At 51.0% G+C, this 17,775-nt stretch overlaps 1 protein-coding gene across 1 annotated transcript; it reads right to left on the bottom strand.

The window, feature by feature from the left end:
* Bpifb2 (BPI fold containing family B member 2) lies at nt 1-17,552 on the bottom strand. The gene is made up of 15 exons (XM_075963893.1): nt 17,444-17,552; nt 14,838-14,931; nt 13,306-13,410; nt 11,587-11,733; nt 10,229-10,289; nt 9,259-9,319; nt 4,914-5,005; nt 4,518-4,706; nt 4,242-4,295; nt 3,548-3,718; nt 2,962-3,029; nt 2,820-2,865; nt 2,157-2,220; nt 1,776-1,852; nt 1-42 (listed from the first exon to the last, which is right to left on the bottom strand). Exons 1-15 carry the CDS (start codon nt 17,550-17,552, stop codon nt 1-3), a joined length of 1,380 nt encoding a protein of 459 aa, XP_075820008.1.
* Between the last annotated feature and the right edge of the window lie 223 nt (nt 17,553-17,775).

Below are 17,775 nucleotides of genomic sequence, written 5' to 3'. Positions count from 1 at the left end.
TCAGCGTTGGTAGGCGAGTCCACTGGATATCACAACATAACCCTGGAAGACCAAAAAAAGCCATGGCTAACTCAGAGGCCTAGGGGGGAACCCCTAGTTGCCACCTTCAACCTGTTTCTAGGTAGTGTTCTTATCAGGAGTGGCCGTCAATCTCCTACTCTGTCACTTAAGTAATAGCCTTTGCAGGGCAGTGGTGGCTCACGCCTTTAATCCCAGCACTCAGAAGGCAGAGTCAGGCAGATCTCTGTGAGTTCAAGGCCAGCCTGATCTACAGAGAGAGTTCCAGAACAGTCAAGGCTGTTACACAGAGAAACACTGTCTCAAAAAAAAAAGTAGCAGCACTCACCTCACAAAGCTATGGAGGGGGAGCCCTCACAAGGGGGAGCCTCACAAGGGGGGAGCCCTCAAAATGTGGGTCAGCATGAGACCAGCACATGCTCTATGCTCCAGGCATAGAGCCCTTGCCATTGCTGTTTCCTGACCAGGAGTGCAGAACCACTCAGCTCCTTCTCCAAGCCTCAACTTCCCTAGCAGAGCCAGGCACTCCCTGTACCTCACGTGCCCCACGCTGCACTACTGAAGTGAACACTCCTGCGCGCTGCTAACCCGTCACCGTCATGTATCTATCCATCCAACCGTTTGCTCATTTGTCAAGCCTCCGCTGCGCCTCTAGCACAAGCCAAACTCTCCGGAAGATGCTGAGGACTCAGCAGAGAAAAATGAGACTTGGTCTCTGTCCATAGGTAGCTCAGAGTTGAGGGTAGTCTATTCTAGCGACCATTAGCCTCGTGTGACTAACACGACTATTTATTTTTAATTAAGAGAGGGGAGAAGAGGCCTCAGATTAGCCTCCAGCTCTCGATGACCTTCCCGAGACCTCTGTGTTTTGACCATCCCTCTTTTTTATCCTTTTTTTATGTCTATGTGTGTGATGCACATAATTGCATACATTCACGTTTACATGTATGGAGGCTGGAGGTTGACCTCCGATGTCTTCCTCAATTGCTTTATTTACCAAGGCAGGCTTCTCGTTGAACCTGGAGTTCACGTCTGATTAGTCTTGCTAGTCAGCTCACCCTAGAGGGCCCTGTCTCTGCCTCCTGGGTGCTGGGATTACAGTTGGGCCACCACATCTGACCAGTGTGAATCCTGGGACTCTAAACTGGAGTCTTCACACTTGCAAGTATGAATCTATCGAGCCATCTCCTCCACGCCTAAACTATCCATCTTCATGAGAGTGGATCATCAGAGCCTTGAGGCCACCATTCTTAAAGAACCAGGGTGAACATCCTCCCTGAACTGCTAAGCCCCACTTGGGACCATTGTCCCATTTCCTATCCTTGTTCAGCCTGTTGAAGGAATTTGTTCTGAGTTCCCAGATGAGACAGGAAGAGATCGTAGGGAGTCATTCTCTCTGTCAGGATGAATTCCATCCTGGGCCTAAGATTCCAGACCCAGGAACAGTAACCATAAAAGGTTCAGGAAGTTACCTACCCAGCTGCAAAAAAAAAAAAATCTCTCTACCGTTCACCTTAGACACCAAGAGGCCAAGCCCATCTCAGGACTCAGTATCCTGAAACGGTTGAAGACCTGAAGTCTCTGGTGTGAGGTATGGTGAGAAGGGAGGGGCTTCCACCATGGTCTCTTGGGTCCTGGCTCCTCCATCTCACTGTGTTAGTGTTTGCTGTGTGGTCTTGGAAGATGCAGGGTGAGCTCCCAGAGGGGTGACACTTCCCCTCTCTAAAGAGGCTCCCCGGTCACTCAACAGCTCTCACCTCACAGATGGAGACCTCAGAGTGGACATAGTGGAGATTGAGCACACTTGGGAGAGCAATTCCCATGCCCAGGAGAGCTGCAGCGAGACAGAAGCGTCCAAGTTAGTCAGAGGGAAGAGTCCCACCTGCAGCCAGCCCTGTGCTGGCAGCTTGGGAACCATGTGACCTAGAGTGGGAAGTGGGATCACCCGCACAGCACAGAAGGGAAACTGAGACAGGATCGGAGACCATCAATTGGTTATACAAATGTGTACTAAGAGGCAGAAGCAGCTGGCCTCTAAAATCCATCCTCTTAATCTTTGAGCCTGAGAGGGTTTGGGGACTTGGACAGGGCTCAAAAGGGCACCTGAGGGGGCCAGAGCAGCAAAGAGCAGGACTCACCATTGAGGTGATCCAGCAGGGGCTTCTGGAATACAGTGCTTATGAGTGTGTACACTTGATCCATCTGCAGCGACAGCCAAGGGTTGGGTGGGGTGGAGGGACCAGCCCCAGGAAAGACCAAGAGAATGCAGTTAAACATACAGATGGACAGGCATCCGAGACACAGGATGAGGGAGGGTAGCTCTCCCACATCAGCTGACCCTAATCAACTCCCCAGCTAGATCAGCCTTGAGTCGGGCAACCCAGGGACAACTCCAGCCCTCATCCCAGAGTTACCAACAGGAGGGCTAGCCAACAGATGCCTGATGACAGATGGAAGTTAGGCTGGCAGACTGGCAGCTGAGTGGACGACTTAGGTATACTAACTCACATCCCATGATGCATGGGGATAAAGGAATGTGTGCATGGTGGCAAGAGCCTGATCATGTGACATGATGGGCCAGCCAGTGCCAGACCAATGAGCACTGACTGAGGGTCGAGCTGATGAATCAATCACTTGCCCACAGGCAAAGAAACAGGCAAGGGAGTGGGGACAAATGGAGAGCAAGTAGGTCCCCGTCCCCAGCCATCCCAGGGAAGCTATGGTGGCACTGAGGTGTGTGTATCATTCTCACACTCCCACAGCCCTTCCCAAGGCTTAAGGCAGTCCAGTGCTCCACTCACATCGATGGAGCCCACATTGGAGGTGGCCACAGAGAGTTGGAGCCCCCTGAAAGAAAAGAAGGGGTGGGCTCAGCATATGCCAGCTTCCCCTGAAGCTCACATCATTACGTCTGAGAGCACACTGGGTCAGAGGCTCACTTACCCTAGCATAGACGTGGTCCCCCGAAGCTTTGCCTTAGACACAGAGAGCTGAAGGTTCAGGTTCACCATCTGGGTGTATAAGAAGAGCAAGTCAGAAGGTGCATTGTAGAGCCTCCCGCCCCTCCCTGGCAAGGGCAGACCACACATGTTTAGGAGCTGGCTAAAAGTCAGGTTGTGGCCTGCACTTTATGAGCAACAACAGTATAAAGAAGACAGGTGGGGTCCCTTCCCTTCCCTGTGGGGACCTTCCAGAAGCAATCAGACAGGGGCTTTCCCAAAAGCGGAGGCTGTCACAAAGGCAGAGAGTGATGGGGACCTTCTCACTCAGGGTGGCCCAAGAAGGCTGCTCTGAGCAAGGCTTCAACACTTAAGCTAAGAACTGAAAAATGAAGAAAAAGCAGTCATGCCAAAAGAAAAGGGAAAGAGTGCCAGGCAGAGGGTTCCACGTGTGCCACGGTCCTGAGGCGGAATGTCCTGGCATGTTCAGGAGAGATGTGGATCAAAGCAAATGAGAAGAGTATAGAGCATGTAAGGTCTCGAGAGGAACATCACCCCAGCCCCCCTGTCCCATCTGGCCTGTCACTCACCACATCCAAGGAGAAAAGGAACTGCAAGGCTGAGCTGGGGGACGCAGCAAGGACCTCTACACTGGGCCGCAGCTGCAGAGTGGAGTAGTTGGTGTGGAGTGTGACCACGGGTGTGGCACCCAGCTGCACCTTGAGTACCACGGGCATGGGTTCAGGGAACTGGCGAGCCACCTGGGACATGGGAGAAAGAGAGGGAGAGGGTTGTACACGCCCCTGACTGGCAGTCTTCCATGTTGAATGTTTATAAACCATCACCCTCTATTCCTGACTGAGCTCAGAAGTGGGTCCAGCCCAGGCTTCTGAACCAGACTTGAGCTCCTCAGAGGGGATTCTTGTGTTGGTGTTTTGCTTTGATTTTAAGGCAAGATTTTGCTATGCACCCCAGCTGGCTTTGAGCTGGTGATCTTCCTGCCTCCCAAGTGCTAAGATTATAGGTGTGTGTCACCCACTCTGAGCTAGATTTTACAGGTAGGCAGGGATTAGAAAAGAGAGTGGAATGGATCATCAGACTCACAACAGGCAGAGACAGAGAGAAGAAAGTGCAGCTGCCTGGGATGGGCAGTCCCTAAGCTCAGGAGAAAGGGCTAAACCCAGGTGCTGACCCCCCCCACACACACTTGGGGTAGAGGGAGACCATAAAGGCCCCACCCAATCCCTGAGCCTCTGGCTTGCTATGAGCAGAAATGTCACTCACCTCAGGGATGAGCTGGCCCAACATGGAGGTGTTCAGAGGGTTGTTCTTTGAATTCTGAAATCAGTTTCCATCAGGACAGAGTTTAGGCAGTTTCACAGTCAAGGCCACCACTTGGCCTCACCGGTAGAGTTCCTTATCCACGGGTTCCTTCCGAGGGCCATCCTGTAGCCCCAACTCTAGCTGCCCACTGCCCATGACTCCACATCTACAGGATATCACCAGAATGGGCCACAGGGCACCCTGCCACAGGACCTGGGTGACAGACCCAGCCCTCACCAGCTGCCCTGTGATCTCCAGGTTGAGGGATCCAGCCTTTTGCAGCATCAGAAGGGCACAGTCGAACAGGTGCTGGGAGAGCCCCACTGTTGCCATGGCACCTTCAGCACCCAAAGGCCGTGGCAACACAAAGGGGTGAGCACCATGCAGAGGCAGGAGGATGGGCTTGCCGAGCAGGAAGAGAATGGCCTGGATAAAGGCAGGGGCACACGTGCAGGGCAACAAGAACAGTAGGCCTGTAATAGACCCAGGATCCCCAGGGACTAACCTAGCCATGAAAACGTGGCCGCACTCCCACCTGGAGTACCAGCCACCTTCTTCCCTTTACCCTCTACCCTCTTAGGCCACTTCCAGGACACCAAGGATGCCAGCCTCAGACTGACTGGAGGTACTCACTCTGACATCCATAGACATATAGTTACTGGTGATCGTGGGCGTGCTGGTCACTGAGTAGCGGATCTGGGACTCAGGGCCCACAGGACTGAGTCCTTCATGAAAACAGAAAAACGTTGAGCACCAGGCCCTCACTGAGCCAGCAAACAGTTACCAATGACCTTTCTGAGCCACAGCCAGGCCACAAACTCATCAGCCCGGCTAGGCCTCCTTTGAAGGCATGCACCCAGCTTGCTGACTGACTGAAACGCAAAGCTAGCAGGCATGTTTGCTAACATTCCCAATCAGCTAAAGACGGTTGAGCTCAGATTACAGAAGGAGAAGGCTCAGCCCAGGCCCAGTCCATCTAATGGAGGCAAGAAGGGCACACAGGAAGAAGAGAGTTCCCCCTGGTCAGCCAGACCAATGACTTCCTGTCTCTTCTCTTCACCACAGAGTCCACTCAAGTTTCTCTGCACGCAGTGTGGTCAGTTCGTTCTTGCCCAAGGAGGCATACACAAGTCAGTCTGCTCCCAAAGCTTTGGCCCCTTCACCTGACCACACATCTCCTTCAGGAAATCAAACACCAGAGCAAGGACACCCAGATCTAACTTCATCCGAAGCCTCAAGCAGCTCTCAGGAAGCACAGCACAGAGGCTGGATGTGAGTGGACTCCCAGGTCAGAATATTCTGCCTATGAAAATTGCACAGGTGAAGGTCGGCACATCCTCAGAGATGACAGCAGGTGCGGCAGGCCAGAATTCAGGGCTTAGGAGAGCCTAACTCAGCCCACAGTTCTACCGCCAGAGCCCTAGACAGCCCAGAGTTTTTCATTGCTTTATTTTTTTTATACGTATGGGTGTTTTGCCTGCTTATATATCTGTGTGCCACATGTTTGTCTGGCGCCTATAGAGGCCAAAAGCGGGTGTCGTGTTGAATTCCCTGGAACTGGAGTTGCAGACAATGGTGAACTTCCATGTGGGTGCTGGGCACTGAACCCACATCCTCTTGAAGGGCAGTCAGTGCTCTTAACTGCTAAGCAGCCCTCTGGTCCCAGTAGCCCAGTGATGGGTGATGTAGGTATATGTGGGCATATATGTATATTTTAAATACCTGTTCCATATATATTTATCTACCCATTCGTTTTAAAATATCAATTATGGGTCCATCTTATGTGCTTTGTATAATTTTGTTATATTTAAGCATGTAAATATTTATTTAATATTGTGTATGAAAATAGACTATTTATTAAAATATATAAAGTATATATTGTATATATGTATTAAAGTATATATTGGTAAGTATATATCTCCTTTCAGCTTTCTGTTTTCCTGTTGGTTCAGCTGGATCTAATTTCATTTTTTCTAATACTTTTAGGATTTTTTTTTTTTGCAAAAGCAACTCCGTGTGACTCCCTTCCTTGTCTGTCAGTGGGTCACATGGTTTGGAGGCAGGAGGAAGGGGCAGCAGGAAGGATGTGGAGATTGGTAGACTGTCCTGTCTCTTGAGTCACCTATCGCTGCATTTGTCAACACTCTGGACACTACGAAGGTGAAATTGCTGCATGTTTAAAATGAATAAAACATTAAGGTCATGGTGTATATTTTAAAAATATAGCCAGGTGGTGGTGGCACGTGCCTTTAACCCTAGCGCTCCAGAGGCAGAGACAGGCAGAAGATTTCTGTGAGTTCAAGGTCAGCCTGGCCTACAAAGTGAGTTCTAGGACAGCCAGGGCTACACGGAGAAACCCTGTATCAAAAGAAAAGCCAAAAGAAAAACAAAAAAGGAAGGAGGGAGGGAAGACAGAGAGAGGGGAGAGAGAGGGAGGAAGAGAGGAAGGAAAGAAGGAAGGAAGGAAGGAAGGAAGGAAGGAAGGAAGGAAGGGAGGGAGGGAGGGAGGGAGGGAGGGAGGGAGGAAATATAAGAGAGCCCAGGATCCCAGCTGAACTCCATTTTCAATGTTTTCTTACACCACAATAAAAGACACTTTTGTTACACAGCCTTCCAGAGACATGTGGCTAGCTGACACACCCCTTTGATGTGTGCTTTTTAATGGACTCTAAATATTTGAGATGATGGAAATGTTAATGTACTTGATTTAACTCTTCCACTTTATATCCATTATATTAGGATTATATAGGGCATTACATTATACACTGTAAGTACATACAGTCCTACATCACCAATTTACAATACAAATCTTTTTTGTCAATAAAGAAGTCCCAGTTCTCCTACTTCACACTCTGGTTGTGCAAGCCTCACATAATAGTCCTCCAGGGCTGGTGTCATGGAGTCCCTTTATTAGACTTTTTTTATTATTCCTCAAGACAAAGACAAGAGCTGATCTTTGGGATAAACCCAAACCCGGGGCACCCTGCTGAAGGTAAGCTTGCTGAGGAAGGAGAAATACATACTTGCTTATTAAGCCTGCCAGGCCCCAGGCCCTTAACCCATGCTGTTTCATAAAACCAACAAATTCAAGAAGTGGGAATTTTCTTCCCTAATTTCTGGATAGAATGGTGCGGATGAGTGACTTCCCTAAGGTCACGCAGCATGGGAACAATGTGACTATAATTCCAGTGTGTTCCCTTTCACTCCAGTCCAGTGGCCTCAGCTGCTTGCCACCTCCTATTTAAGGTAATATGGAGGTTGAGTGGGGTAGGGAACCAGGAAATCAAGAAGACAAGATAATTTGGAACTGGCCAGAGTGGTGGGTGGATGCGTGAGGAAGGAAAAGCAGCACGGGCCTGTCCCTACATAGCTCCAGCCCTCTGCTTTCCCATGGTAACCTGGGGCTGATGGCAGCAGAGCCTGTCTACTCAAGAACCCACCATGGGTAAAGTCAGGCTCTGCCCTGTGTCCCTGGGATAAGCCCAGGCTCTGGGTCCTCTGATCTCACCCCGCAACCCCTCACACTGTCCCTCACACTGTCCCAGCTTGTATATACTCATTAGCATCCCCGGGGCAGGTCCAGACAGACAAGGCCAGTCGCAGTACCCTGAAAAGGACACCAGTGACAAAGCTGGTGGGCCCCAAGCAGGTGTGGCTTCAAAATTGCTCCTGAGGAATGTGAAAAAGTCCTTGGTAAGCCTCAGACCAAATGGGTTCCATGACGGGAGAGGCTGTGTGGGATCTGAGGCAAATAAGATGCCCCCGAGGTATGATGTAATGTCTTCTGAACTAGTCCTGAGGTACTGATGCCTATGGCTAAGAAGATGCGACAGGCCTGCTCTCCAGCCTTCAGATTCTACCACAGCTAGTCTAGAAGACACATGGATACCTTCCAGTGTTCTCAAATAATAGTGCAGATCAGTGTGGGGACAGTGGAGAATATTGAAATATGACCCATGACAATTGGGGTTTGTGGGTGAGCACTCAACTCCTGCATGCTAAGGCATTTCCACCCAGTCTCAAAAGGTACCGCAGTGAGAGACTGGGCCCCAGCTGTACACACAGTTCAGTTCATTAGCAACAACAGCAGCAACAACATCTTCTTCTTCTTCTTCTTCTTCTTCTTCTTCTTCTTCTTCTTCTTCTTCTTCTTCTTCTTCTTCTTCTTCTTCTTCTTCTTCTTCTCTTCCTCCTCCTCCTCCTCCTCCTCCTCCTCCTCCTCCTTCTCCTCCTCTTCTTCTTCTCTTTCCTTCTTTTTTCTTATTCCTCCTCCTTCTCTTCCTCTTTGTCCTTCCCTTACTCCTTCCCTGCTCCTTCTTCCTTTCTGTCATTGTCAAGACTCAGAAACCAGAACTAATGATCATGCGGTCCCGGGGGGGGGGTGGTGGTGAACATATATGTGTCCTTTTTGAGAGGGTTGCAGAGCCAGTGTCCCATATCCAGGTAAGGAGCATACACCTTCATACCCACAGCCCACAGGATAGCCAAAGCAAGCCTTAGGCCCAGCACCTCCAGTGATAGACACACGCCCTCACCACAGTGCCCGGCCTCCATGTGATGCTACAGGAGGGTTCCCTGACTCTGAGGATCTGTTTCCAAAACCTCCGAGACTCTGGCAGTGAGAATCTAGATCCTAAGAGCCAATGCAGCTTAGTTTCTCCAACAGTAACATTCGTTGCTTAAACATTCAGCTTTATTTTGATTTTTGGCAATTTGACCTAAACTAGGTAGATTCTAGGATCAAAGAATTCATTCTGGAATCTAGAGGAGGCATGTTCTGTGGACAGCCATGTGCTTTGGGGAGTCCTAGGTGACCTTCCCAGGGGCCTCCTTTTCCTCAGATTGGTTGAAAAGAGAACACTATTTATAATCAGAAGCCAGCAATGAAGACCATACCACCAGGTCCAAGGGAGATATCGTTACAGGTTCTTAAGACCCACAGGCCCCACCCTCCCATCCACTGGGCTCCAGGTCTTACCGATTAAAGTACCCAAATGGACATTGAGGTCCTGAACCAGGCCAGAGACTTGCAAGCACAGCTGTAGCAAAAGAGAGGCAGCTGTTGTGAGGGCGATTTGGAGCTGTGGCCGAGGAACAGTCAGGCTGCAGGTCCTTGCCCCAGCCCTCAAAAGCCTCCCAGGCACACAGCAAGCCTGGAGTCCTTTCCTTTTCCTCCTTGAAATGGCTGGCGTCCACCCCTCTTAGGGTGCTGAGGAGGCAAGAGAAGCTGCCAAAGGATGGAGAGGAGGGCACGGGCACTTGGCAAGGAGGGGACTGCAAGGCCAGGGTGCTCCTAGCCTGTGAATATTGCCATCACCCCTGGGATAGAGATAACACACACTAGGTAGACACATAAATTTTTGCTGGCTCTTCAGTCCACAGTTCTGAACTCTTTTCCTACCTTAGTACCCTCATCCGAGGCTGGCCTGCCCATTGCACAGCCTGGGGGAGGGAGCATCAGGCTTGTCTTACTTTGTTCATTCCAAATTTATCTCTCCCAAAACATTTCCCCTACCCCCACCTTCTGACATGGGATCAGGACTACTCTGGGAAGATTTGCCACTGTCTCCCAAGCTCCCTAAAGTCCATCCATGCCTGAGTACCCCCACTTCTCCTCCTCAGCACTGAACATGGGCCTCTTTCTTGTTCTCACAAAGAAATTGGAAGCACCTTCTATTTAAAATAATATATCACGGACTGAAGTAAAGTTTTAGTGAAAGATGATGATGATGATGATGATGATGATATATATATATATATATATATATATATATATCACTATCACATTACATGGACACACATGCACACAACACACATATACGGTACACTTACATGCATTGAAGCCCACATAGGCACATCAAGATACAATGCCCCTCTCCCAAGGCTTGCATCCCCACTGCTCATACCTCAGGCCTTCTAAGCTATGTCATCTGCCAGAAGCCCCTTACCATATTGCTCAGGTCAGCTCGGATGTGCTCCTGCACCAGGTCCAGCAGCTCCTGGGAGGTACTGAGGAAGTGGTACAGAAGGTGTCCCTGAGTTCCCTGGGTGTGGTTCTTAGCAGAACCACACAGACAGCTGGGACAGAAGTCTCTATCCCCAGCCAGCAGCCCAGAGATCCCATCTGAGACCTCGCCATGTTCCTGACAGTGTTAGAATGGTGGCCTGCACCCCCACAGAGGAAGAGCTTGAGACTCAGAGAAAGGACTCTTCCTCTCAAGGTTTGGAAGTAGCCAAGATGGTGGTAGTGGGGGCCCGGCTCAGGAGAGACAGATACAAACACTGGACCTTGGAAAACGCCCCACGTGGCCATATTCTCAGCCAGCTGGCTCAAGAGCTACTAGGGTAAGAAGGCATGGGGAGTGGAGCTGGGGTCTCAGGTCCCCTTGTCACTTTGGCTCCAGTGCCCTGTGATGCTCTGCAGAGCGTCTGCCTAGCACTGGACTTCAGGCTCCCCTCTGAACTAGGGTGTAAATCGGCATTTCTCAACGGCGGCCCAGAGGAACTAACTGATCTTCTGTTTGATCTCAGCCACAGCCTACTGCACTCTGGGGGGAGAAGCTATATCTCTGTGTTTATAGCTCCCCTCTGCAGCCGGGAGAGGCCGGCATGGCTGGATTCCTGCACGCTCACTGCTCTTCGGGGAAAAGGTCAAGCTTTGGGGGACACTTCTTTTAGGACTTCCCAGTGCTCAGCCACCTCAGAGTGGACGAAAACAAGGAAAGAGCAGGCATAGTAAGGAAGCTCCCAGGTAACGGCATGGTGAAGTCTGCCTTAAGTCAACTGTACTCTGGGCCTCCGATTTCTTCCTGTGGCACGGAGACCCTGGCACGCCCCGATCAGACACTGTGGAGCTCATGGAGAAGACTCCTGTGAAGAGCCAAGAGTGGCATCCACAGAGCAGGCGCAAGGGGCAGCTGCTCTTAACCTTACATGCTGACCTGAACAGCCCCCTGCTATAGAGCTTGACTGGTCCTACCTCACCTCCCATCCCTGGACTGTCCACCTCTGCAGGGCGGGATGGCCTGTAAGGGCCCGAGCATCCAGACTGATTGGCCTCATCGTTACTAGTAAGTGTGCCCTGGTAGCTGACAGAGGAAAGTGGTCAAGACACAGGCTGCGTGGCATCAGCTAGGTCCCTAGTCCTCTCTGGGCCTCTCTGTGCTAAGTCATAGGACAGATGTGATTATGGAGCCTCCTTGATCCTTTGTGGCCATTGGATGCAGTCTTGAGTGAGAAACTTGAGTAGTGGTCCCATAGCCTTGGTGTCGGGAACCCCTGAGACCCAGTGCCCTCAGGAACCCACCTGTTGCTGCCGTCCAGCGTGCTGGCTGGGCTGAAGAGTGAAGAGCAGGTGGAGATGCTGAGCACAAGGGTCCCAATGGAATCCCGGGCAACGTGCACATCAGCCAGCAAGGCCACAGGCAGCACCAGCTCCATGGGCTCCGGGACTCTGCAGGAGGTCAGACCTTAACCCATCCTGGTGTATGAAGACCACACATACCCCCAGGCCTGGGCCAAACTCCACAGTACAGCAGTTGAGTATGACTCAGGCTTTCTGGGGCTCCTGTGACAGGGCTCTGGGCCACCCTGGCTAGAGTGAGTCTCAGCTCTCCTTCTGTGAAACTGACATGAGAATGGATGTGCCTGCTTCTTAGCACTGTGCTGAGCTCTCCAAGACCTCACCCTGTGAGAACATCAGCTCTATGTCCAGTCACAGAAAGCACCCATAAAACAATACCTCAGCACGCACCATCAGCACTAAGGAACACTCGCCATCAGCACTATGGAGCACTCACCATCAGCGCTAAGGAGCACTCACCATCAGCGCTAAGGAGCACTCACCATCAGCACTAAGGAGCACTCACCATCAGCGCTAAGGAGCACTCACCATCAGCGCTAAGGAGCACTCACCATCAGCACTAAGGAGCACTCACCATCAGTGCTAAGGAGCACTCACCATCAGCACTAAGGAGCACTCACCATCAGCGCTAAGGAGCACTCACCATCAGCGCTAAGGAGCACTCACCATCAGCGCTAAGGAGCACTCACCATAAGCACTAAGGAGCACTCACCATCAGCGCTAAGGAGCACTCACCATCAGCGCTAAGGAGCACTCACCATCAGCGCTAAGGAGCACTCACCATCAGTGCTAAGGAGCACTCACCATCAGCGCTAAGGAGCACTCACCATCAGCGCTAAGGAACACTCACCATCAGCACTAAGGAGCACTCACCATCAGCGCTAAGGAGCACTTACCATCAGCACTAAGGAGCACTCACCATCAGAGCGCTAAGGAGCACTCACCATCAGCGCTAAGGAGCACTCACCATCAGCGCTAAGGAGCACTCACCATAAGCACTAAGGAGCACTCACCATCAGTGCTAAGGAGCACTCACCATCAGCGCTAAGGAGCACTCACCATCAGCGCTAAAGAGCACTCACCATAAGCACTAAGGAGCACTCACCATAAGCACTAAGGAGCACTCACCATCAGCGCTAAGGAGCACTCACCATCAGCGCTAAGGAGCACTCACCATAAGCACTAAGGAGCACTCACCATAAGCACTAAGGAGTACCCATAACACTGCTAGGGCAAAGCAATAAAGATAAAGCATTCCTTGAAATGTAAATGTACAACTTGAGCATTCAATGCAGTTACACAAGAAGCTGCCTGGCACAGAGAAATAAGGCTGATAACACAATTTATTAAGCATCTACTCTGTGTTTTGTACTGTAAAAGAAGCAAAATGCCATAATCAAAACACCAAATCCATCAATTCAACCCTCACAGATCCCTTCAAGGTTCATCTCACCTCAGGTAAAGAAACTGAGGGTTGGAGAAGTTGAAGCAGCTCCACTGGCTGCACAGCTATTGGGGCTGGACTAAGGTCTCCAAGGTTCTCCCCTGTCTCACTCCCCCAGAGGGTGGGAAGGGGCATGGAGATATCGTTAGCCCCCTCACCTCACTCTTCCCTGGGAGAGACCCTGAAACTCCTGCCCTCCAACAAGGACTCTCACTCACCGAAAGACTTTGATCGTGAAATTGGCTGCTGCTGATAAGCGTATCCCAAAACCAGCAATGAATTTCAAGTGGAGGTGGGGCAGATGGACATCCAGAATCTGGACCCTGTAGGGTTGGAATCCAAGGGACAAGGGAACTCCCATTAAACACAGAATCAGATCAGGAGAGGATTCCCCGAGCCACCCCCACATGCTGATGTTATAAAGAAGGGCTTTCTGGTAGGTGAGGTGGTAAGCACTCCAACACAGGAGGCTCGTGACACGCCCAGCTGGTACGAAGGCAAGCAGAGGGGCCTGGCTTCAGCAAGATAATCCTGTGGGGTTCTAACAGCTTCTGACCATTTCCCAGGAAGGCAAAGAAGAGACACTGAAATCCCCACAATATTCTAACCTTTGGCCCCCAGCAACAGGAAACACCCAGTGAGTACTCCATGGCTTCCTTTTTGCCTGAGTGAAAAGTCATTTTCTCCCTGGCGGGGTAAGCTTGGGATGATTCAGCCATCAGTAAATGACCCCACTTTCAAATGCCTCATTTTAACCTGGGGTGACGTGGACCCATGACTGTTCTCTCTCTACGAGCCTATCTTACGCTTACAGTATTCAGCTGCAGCCATCCTGGATACTCTCCTGCTGAAAGCAAGGGTCTTCTGGTCCAGGTGGTTCCGTACCTACCCAGTGCATTGTTAAGGTCATAGCCATTAACATATAAACAGCACTCACTCCATCCCTGCCTTGGAGGTCTCAATCTGTTGGCCCCAAGCTGCCTGTCCATCGACCTGTACACTGTTCTGGGGTCTAAGTTTTTGTATTAGTTTCCACCATTTAAGATTCTACATAAGTTAGGCCCCGTATTTCAAGGCCCTGATCACCATGTTTCAGAAAGCTGAGACAGGAAGATTTCAAGTGTAAGGCTAACCTCAGCTACATAGCGAGGCCCCCATCTCAAACAAAACAGGAACAAAAAAAGAAAATTATAGCTGATAGATAGGTGAGTGGGTAGGTAAGCACATAGAAAGCAGCAGATTTCTCGAGTGCCCGAAACTCTGACAGTAGCCAGTCAGTATTCCTGTAGGGATAGGTACAACGGCCACTGCGTTTGTTTGGGTGTCTCCATCCCTTTGGGTCTTTATGCATTAACAGGCAAGCACATAGTTTAGATTGTCCTTGTGTCTAAATTTGGTGTCCAACATTTGGAGGAAGCTGATAGCCTTACCGGATCTGTGGACCCAGGGCCAGTCTGAGCCCCTTAGTGCAGGTTACCAAGTGACTCAATCAGCCAAGACTTCTTATAACCTCACCGCTGGTGGGAGCCTCTGACCTGGTTGGGTTTGCTCACCTATGGACCTGTATGCCCATCTGATAGTCCAGAGCACTACGTCCAGTAGGTGGGAGCACTTTGTTAGGTAGAGTAGCTACCTGACAGTTGGAGCACTCCCTCCTAATGAGTCAAAGCACTACTCCCTTGGCCATCCGAACATTCCAGCTAGCAGGAGGAAGACTACAGGACTCTCTCTGGAGGGTGGGAACACTCACCTGGTAGACTGAAGTACCGCATCACTCCTATCCGGGAAATCAGAGACAGTGACCTGCAGGGCCCGCTGGAGAGGGACTTTCCCGATGTCCGACACTGTGGGTCCAGGGCATGGTGAGTTCAAGTGCCTGGATCCACCAAGCATGATGACCACACCACCTATCACCTGTCCTGCCCTTTGGGTGAAGGCGCTCAGATACCAGGTGGCGCATTGGCAGAATGGCTGCTCCATGCAAGCCCATGAGGTGTACCCTATTATCATGCCCTCCATTTCCCAACCCTTCTTCATCCCATTCCTCCAAGACCATAAAATCCTTAGCCCTCTCACGAATCTCCATCTGAGCCCCAATTGTCCCTAGAGCTTTCCCAAGTCAGCAGCTGAAGGAGCCACCCACCAGTCCTGAGGAAGCATCCCCTGGGAGGAGAGAAGAGGGGCAGCTTCATCCTGATCACATATGCCCCAGGTGCTGGACCCAAATCCCAGCTCTGCTGTTCAGAGCCTGCATGGCTGCTGCACACCATGCTTTCTCCATCTCTCTAGTGCCCTAATTACAACGCCCATCTCTCAGGACCATTGTAAACAATCAGAGTACAGGCACACTCTTCATGCCGAGGCTGTGGACCTTTTCACTAACACACTAACGGTAGCTGTTGCCACAGAGTCCTCCGGGTGTGCCACGTGCTGTTTTGAGCATTTTCTTCTATTCCTATGCCTAGTTTATAGGTGGATGAAGACACTTGACTGAGAAAAAGGCAGACCCGGATAAAGCAGCATAGCTCTGAACCTGCTGGCTTCCCCCTCACCTGTACTATCAGGCCCCAGCTAAGTAGACAGTGGAATCAAAAAGAGAGACAATGGTTCTAGAAGGAAGCCTGAATTTAAGCCAAGAGGCTAGAACTTGGCTCAGACTCACTAGCATGGTAAATGTCTTTGACCCTATCTGAGCCTCAATTTCCCTGAGCAAGAAGAAAAAAAAAAAAAAGGTCACGGTCTCCATGTTCCTGATGCCCACCCAAGTCTCTCCATCTGTGGCTGAACTGAGACTCCATCCACAATGCTCCCCTACACAGGGCCTGCACTCTGGGTAGGGAGGACTCCAGAAGCCACTCATCCAGACTTGGAAGCACTGTGGGCTGCACAGGCCTCCTGCCAGGTTTCCACCCACAGAGAATAAACACAGGTAAATGAGCCCGGGAGACCTGGGACAAAGGAGCCCTGAACAGAACAAGCAGAGGGCAGGGCAGACACCCAGGAGGCCACCCTCAGGTCTCTGTCCCAGGCATCCATTCCTGCTGTGTGTGAACCATCCTCCTACACGGATCACTGACCACTTTCCTTGTCTGCCCACCTGCCCGGAAGCAAGGTCCTAGAGAGCTGTGTGCCCTGGCGGAAGCTGCTGACTGACAGCTTCACGTTTTGGCCATTAAGGTCCCTTCTCTGGTCTGGATGGAGTCCCTCACAGGCTAATCCAGTTAGATTTGACCTTTGGGAAAGCATCTCCAGACCCCATTTTGGTGGAACAGTTTCCTGAGAGACAGCTGAGGGGAAATGAAGGTCTCCATGCTGGGACCTTGGGTTTTTGTGACCTCGTTCTTCCCTATGGGGCCTCAGTTTCCTCACTGGGCCTTTCCCATGGGAGAGAGCAGGACTCGAAAGCACCTAGCAGTAAAGCCACAGGGAGAGATCTGTGCCCCCTCCCTTACCTCCCACCTCCTCCTAACCCCCACCACTACCTCCCGAGCAGCACAGAGCAACTGGCTCTCTGCTGCTGAGCCCTGCAGAGATACGACTCCAGGATGCTTCCTGCCTTGCTGCGCTTGATGCCCCTCTCCTTGGTCCCTGTGTGAACACAGACACTACACATGTACATGTGTGCACTTGGAGTGCAAGGCACACCTGTGCACACACATTCAGACACATGCCTCAGACGCACACCCTCCCCAGTGCTCAGACCACATCTCCCTGGCACTCCAAGCTCACAAGAACTCTCAGGTACAAAGTCAATCACTCAAGTTAATTAACCCAGGTCCAGGGGCTCGTGCCTGTAATCCCAGTAATTAGGGAGGCTGGGGCAGGAGGATTGAGAGTTTGAGAATAGCCTGGGCTACCTAAGGAGACTGCCTCACACACACATCAAAAAAAAAGTTTGATGATTAAAAATAAGTCTTTTTGTTTGGGAGGCTTCTGTTTATGTGATAGGGGACATGTTTTTGGTTTTAAGGACATGCCTACCTACACAAGGCACAAGGGCACAGCTCTCTCTGTGTGTGTGTGTGTGTGTGTGTGTGCTCGTGCATGGTCACACTACTTGCTCACCCCAGACTCCCTAATTAGCCACTGAGCAGCAGGACACAGTGACACATACAAACCCAGGTCCTCTGCCAGTACACACCTCAATCCTAGCATCACAGGTTCTAGGCCAGCTGGGATGCAGTTCTAGGCTGGGATTCCGCTCAATGGTGGAGCAGTTGCCCAGCGTGCATTGGGTTCTGGGTCCCATCCCAAGCACCACAGAAATAAGCAACATACGGGTCCTCTGAGACACCTGTGTCCATTCAGATCTGGTTCTCACCTACACACTGGGAGGCAAGTTGTCAGGTCTCTTACCATAATCCAGCATTGCCTTGTTGAGTCGGACCACAGTGACAGGCAAGGAGACACTGACCACGGCCAGCAGCAGCACCAGCAGTGGTCCCAGACTACACGCCCCAGCCATAATTCTTCCAGTCACTACACCAGGATCTGTGGGCCAGGCTAGGGACAAGCATCAGGGAGCTTGAGCAGATATCCATCCACCCTTGGGCACTCATGTCTCATCCCAGCTTGTATCCAGGCTGAGTGGTGGTCAGAGCCCTGCTCCAAACCTCAATACATCCATTTTTACATTTCTATGTTAGGAATTACCTACTTTGTAAGACACCACAAGAGTGTCTTAAAAA

The sequence above is a fragment of the Microtus pennsylvanicus genome, chromosome 2, assembly GCF_037038515.1.
Source record: "Microtus pennsylvanicus isolate mMicPen1 chromosome 2, mMicPen1.hap1, whole genome shotgun sequence".
NCBI lineage: Eukaryota > Metazoa > Chordata > Mammalia > Rodentia > Cricetidae > Microtus > Microtus pennsylvanicus.
Note: the sequence above shows the minus strand (reverse complement) of the source record. Positions and strands in the feature narration are given on the sequence as shown.

What these genes read in the sequence shown, in the direction of transcription:
- Bpifb2 (XM_075963893.1), bottom strand. Translation starts at nt 17,552, where the DNA reads ATGGCTGGGGCGTGTAGTCTGGGACCACTGCTGGTGCTGCTGCTGGCC. An exon ending in ATATGTCTATGGATGTCAGA is followed by an intron (nt 4,707 to 4,913) that starts GTGAGTACCTCC and finishes GCCTTTATCCAG; the next exon opens with GCCATTCTCTTCCTGCTCGG. An exon ending in TGGGCCAGCTCATCCCTGAG is followed by an intron (nt 3,719 to 4,241) that starts GTGAGTGACATT and finishes CCCATGTCCCAG; the next exon opens with GTGGCTCGCCAGTTCCCTGA.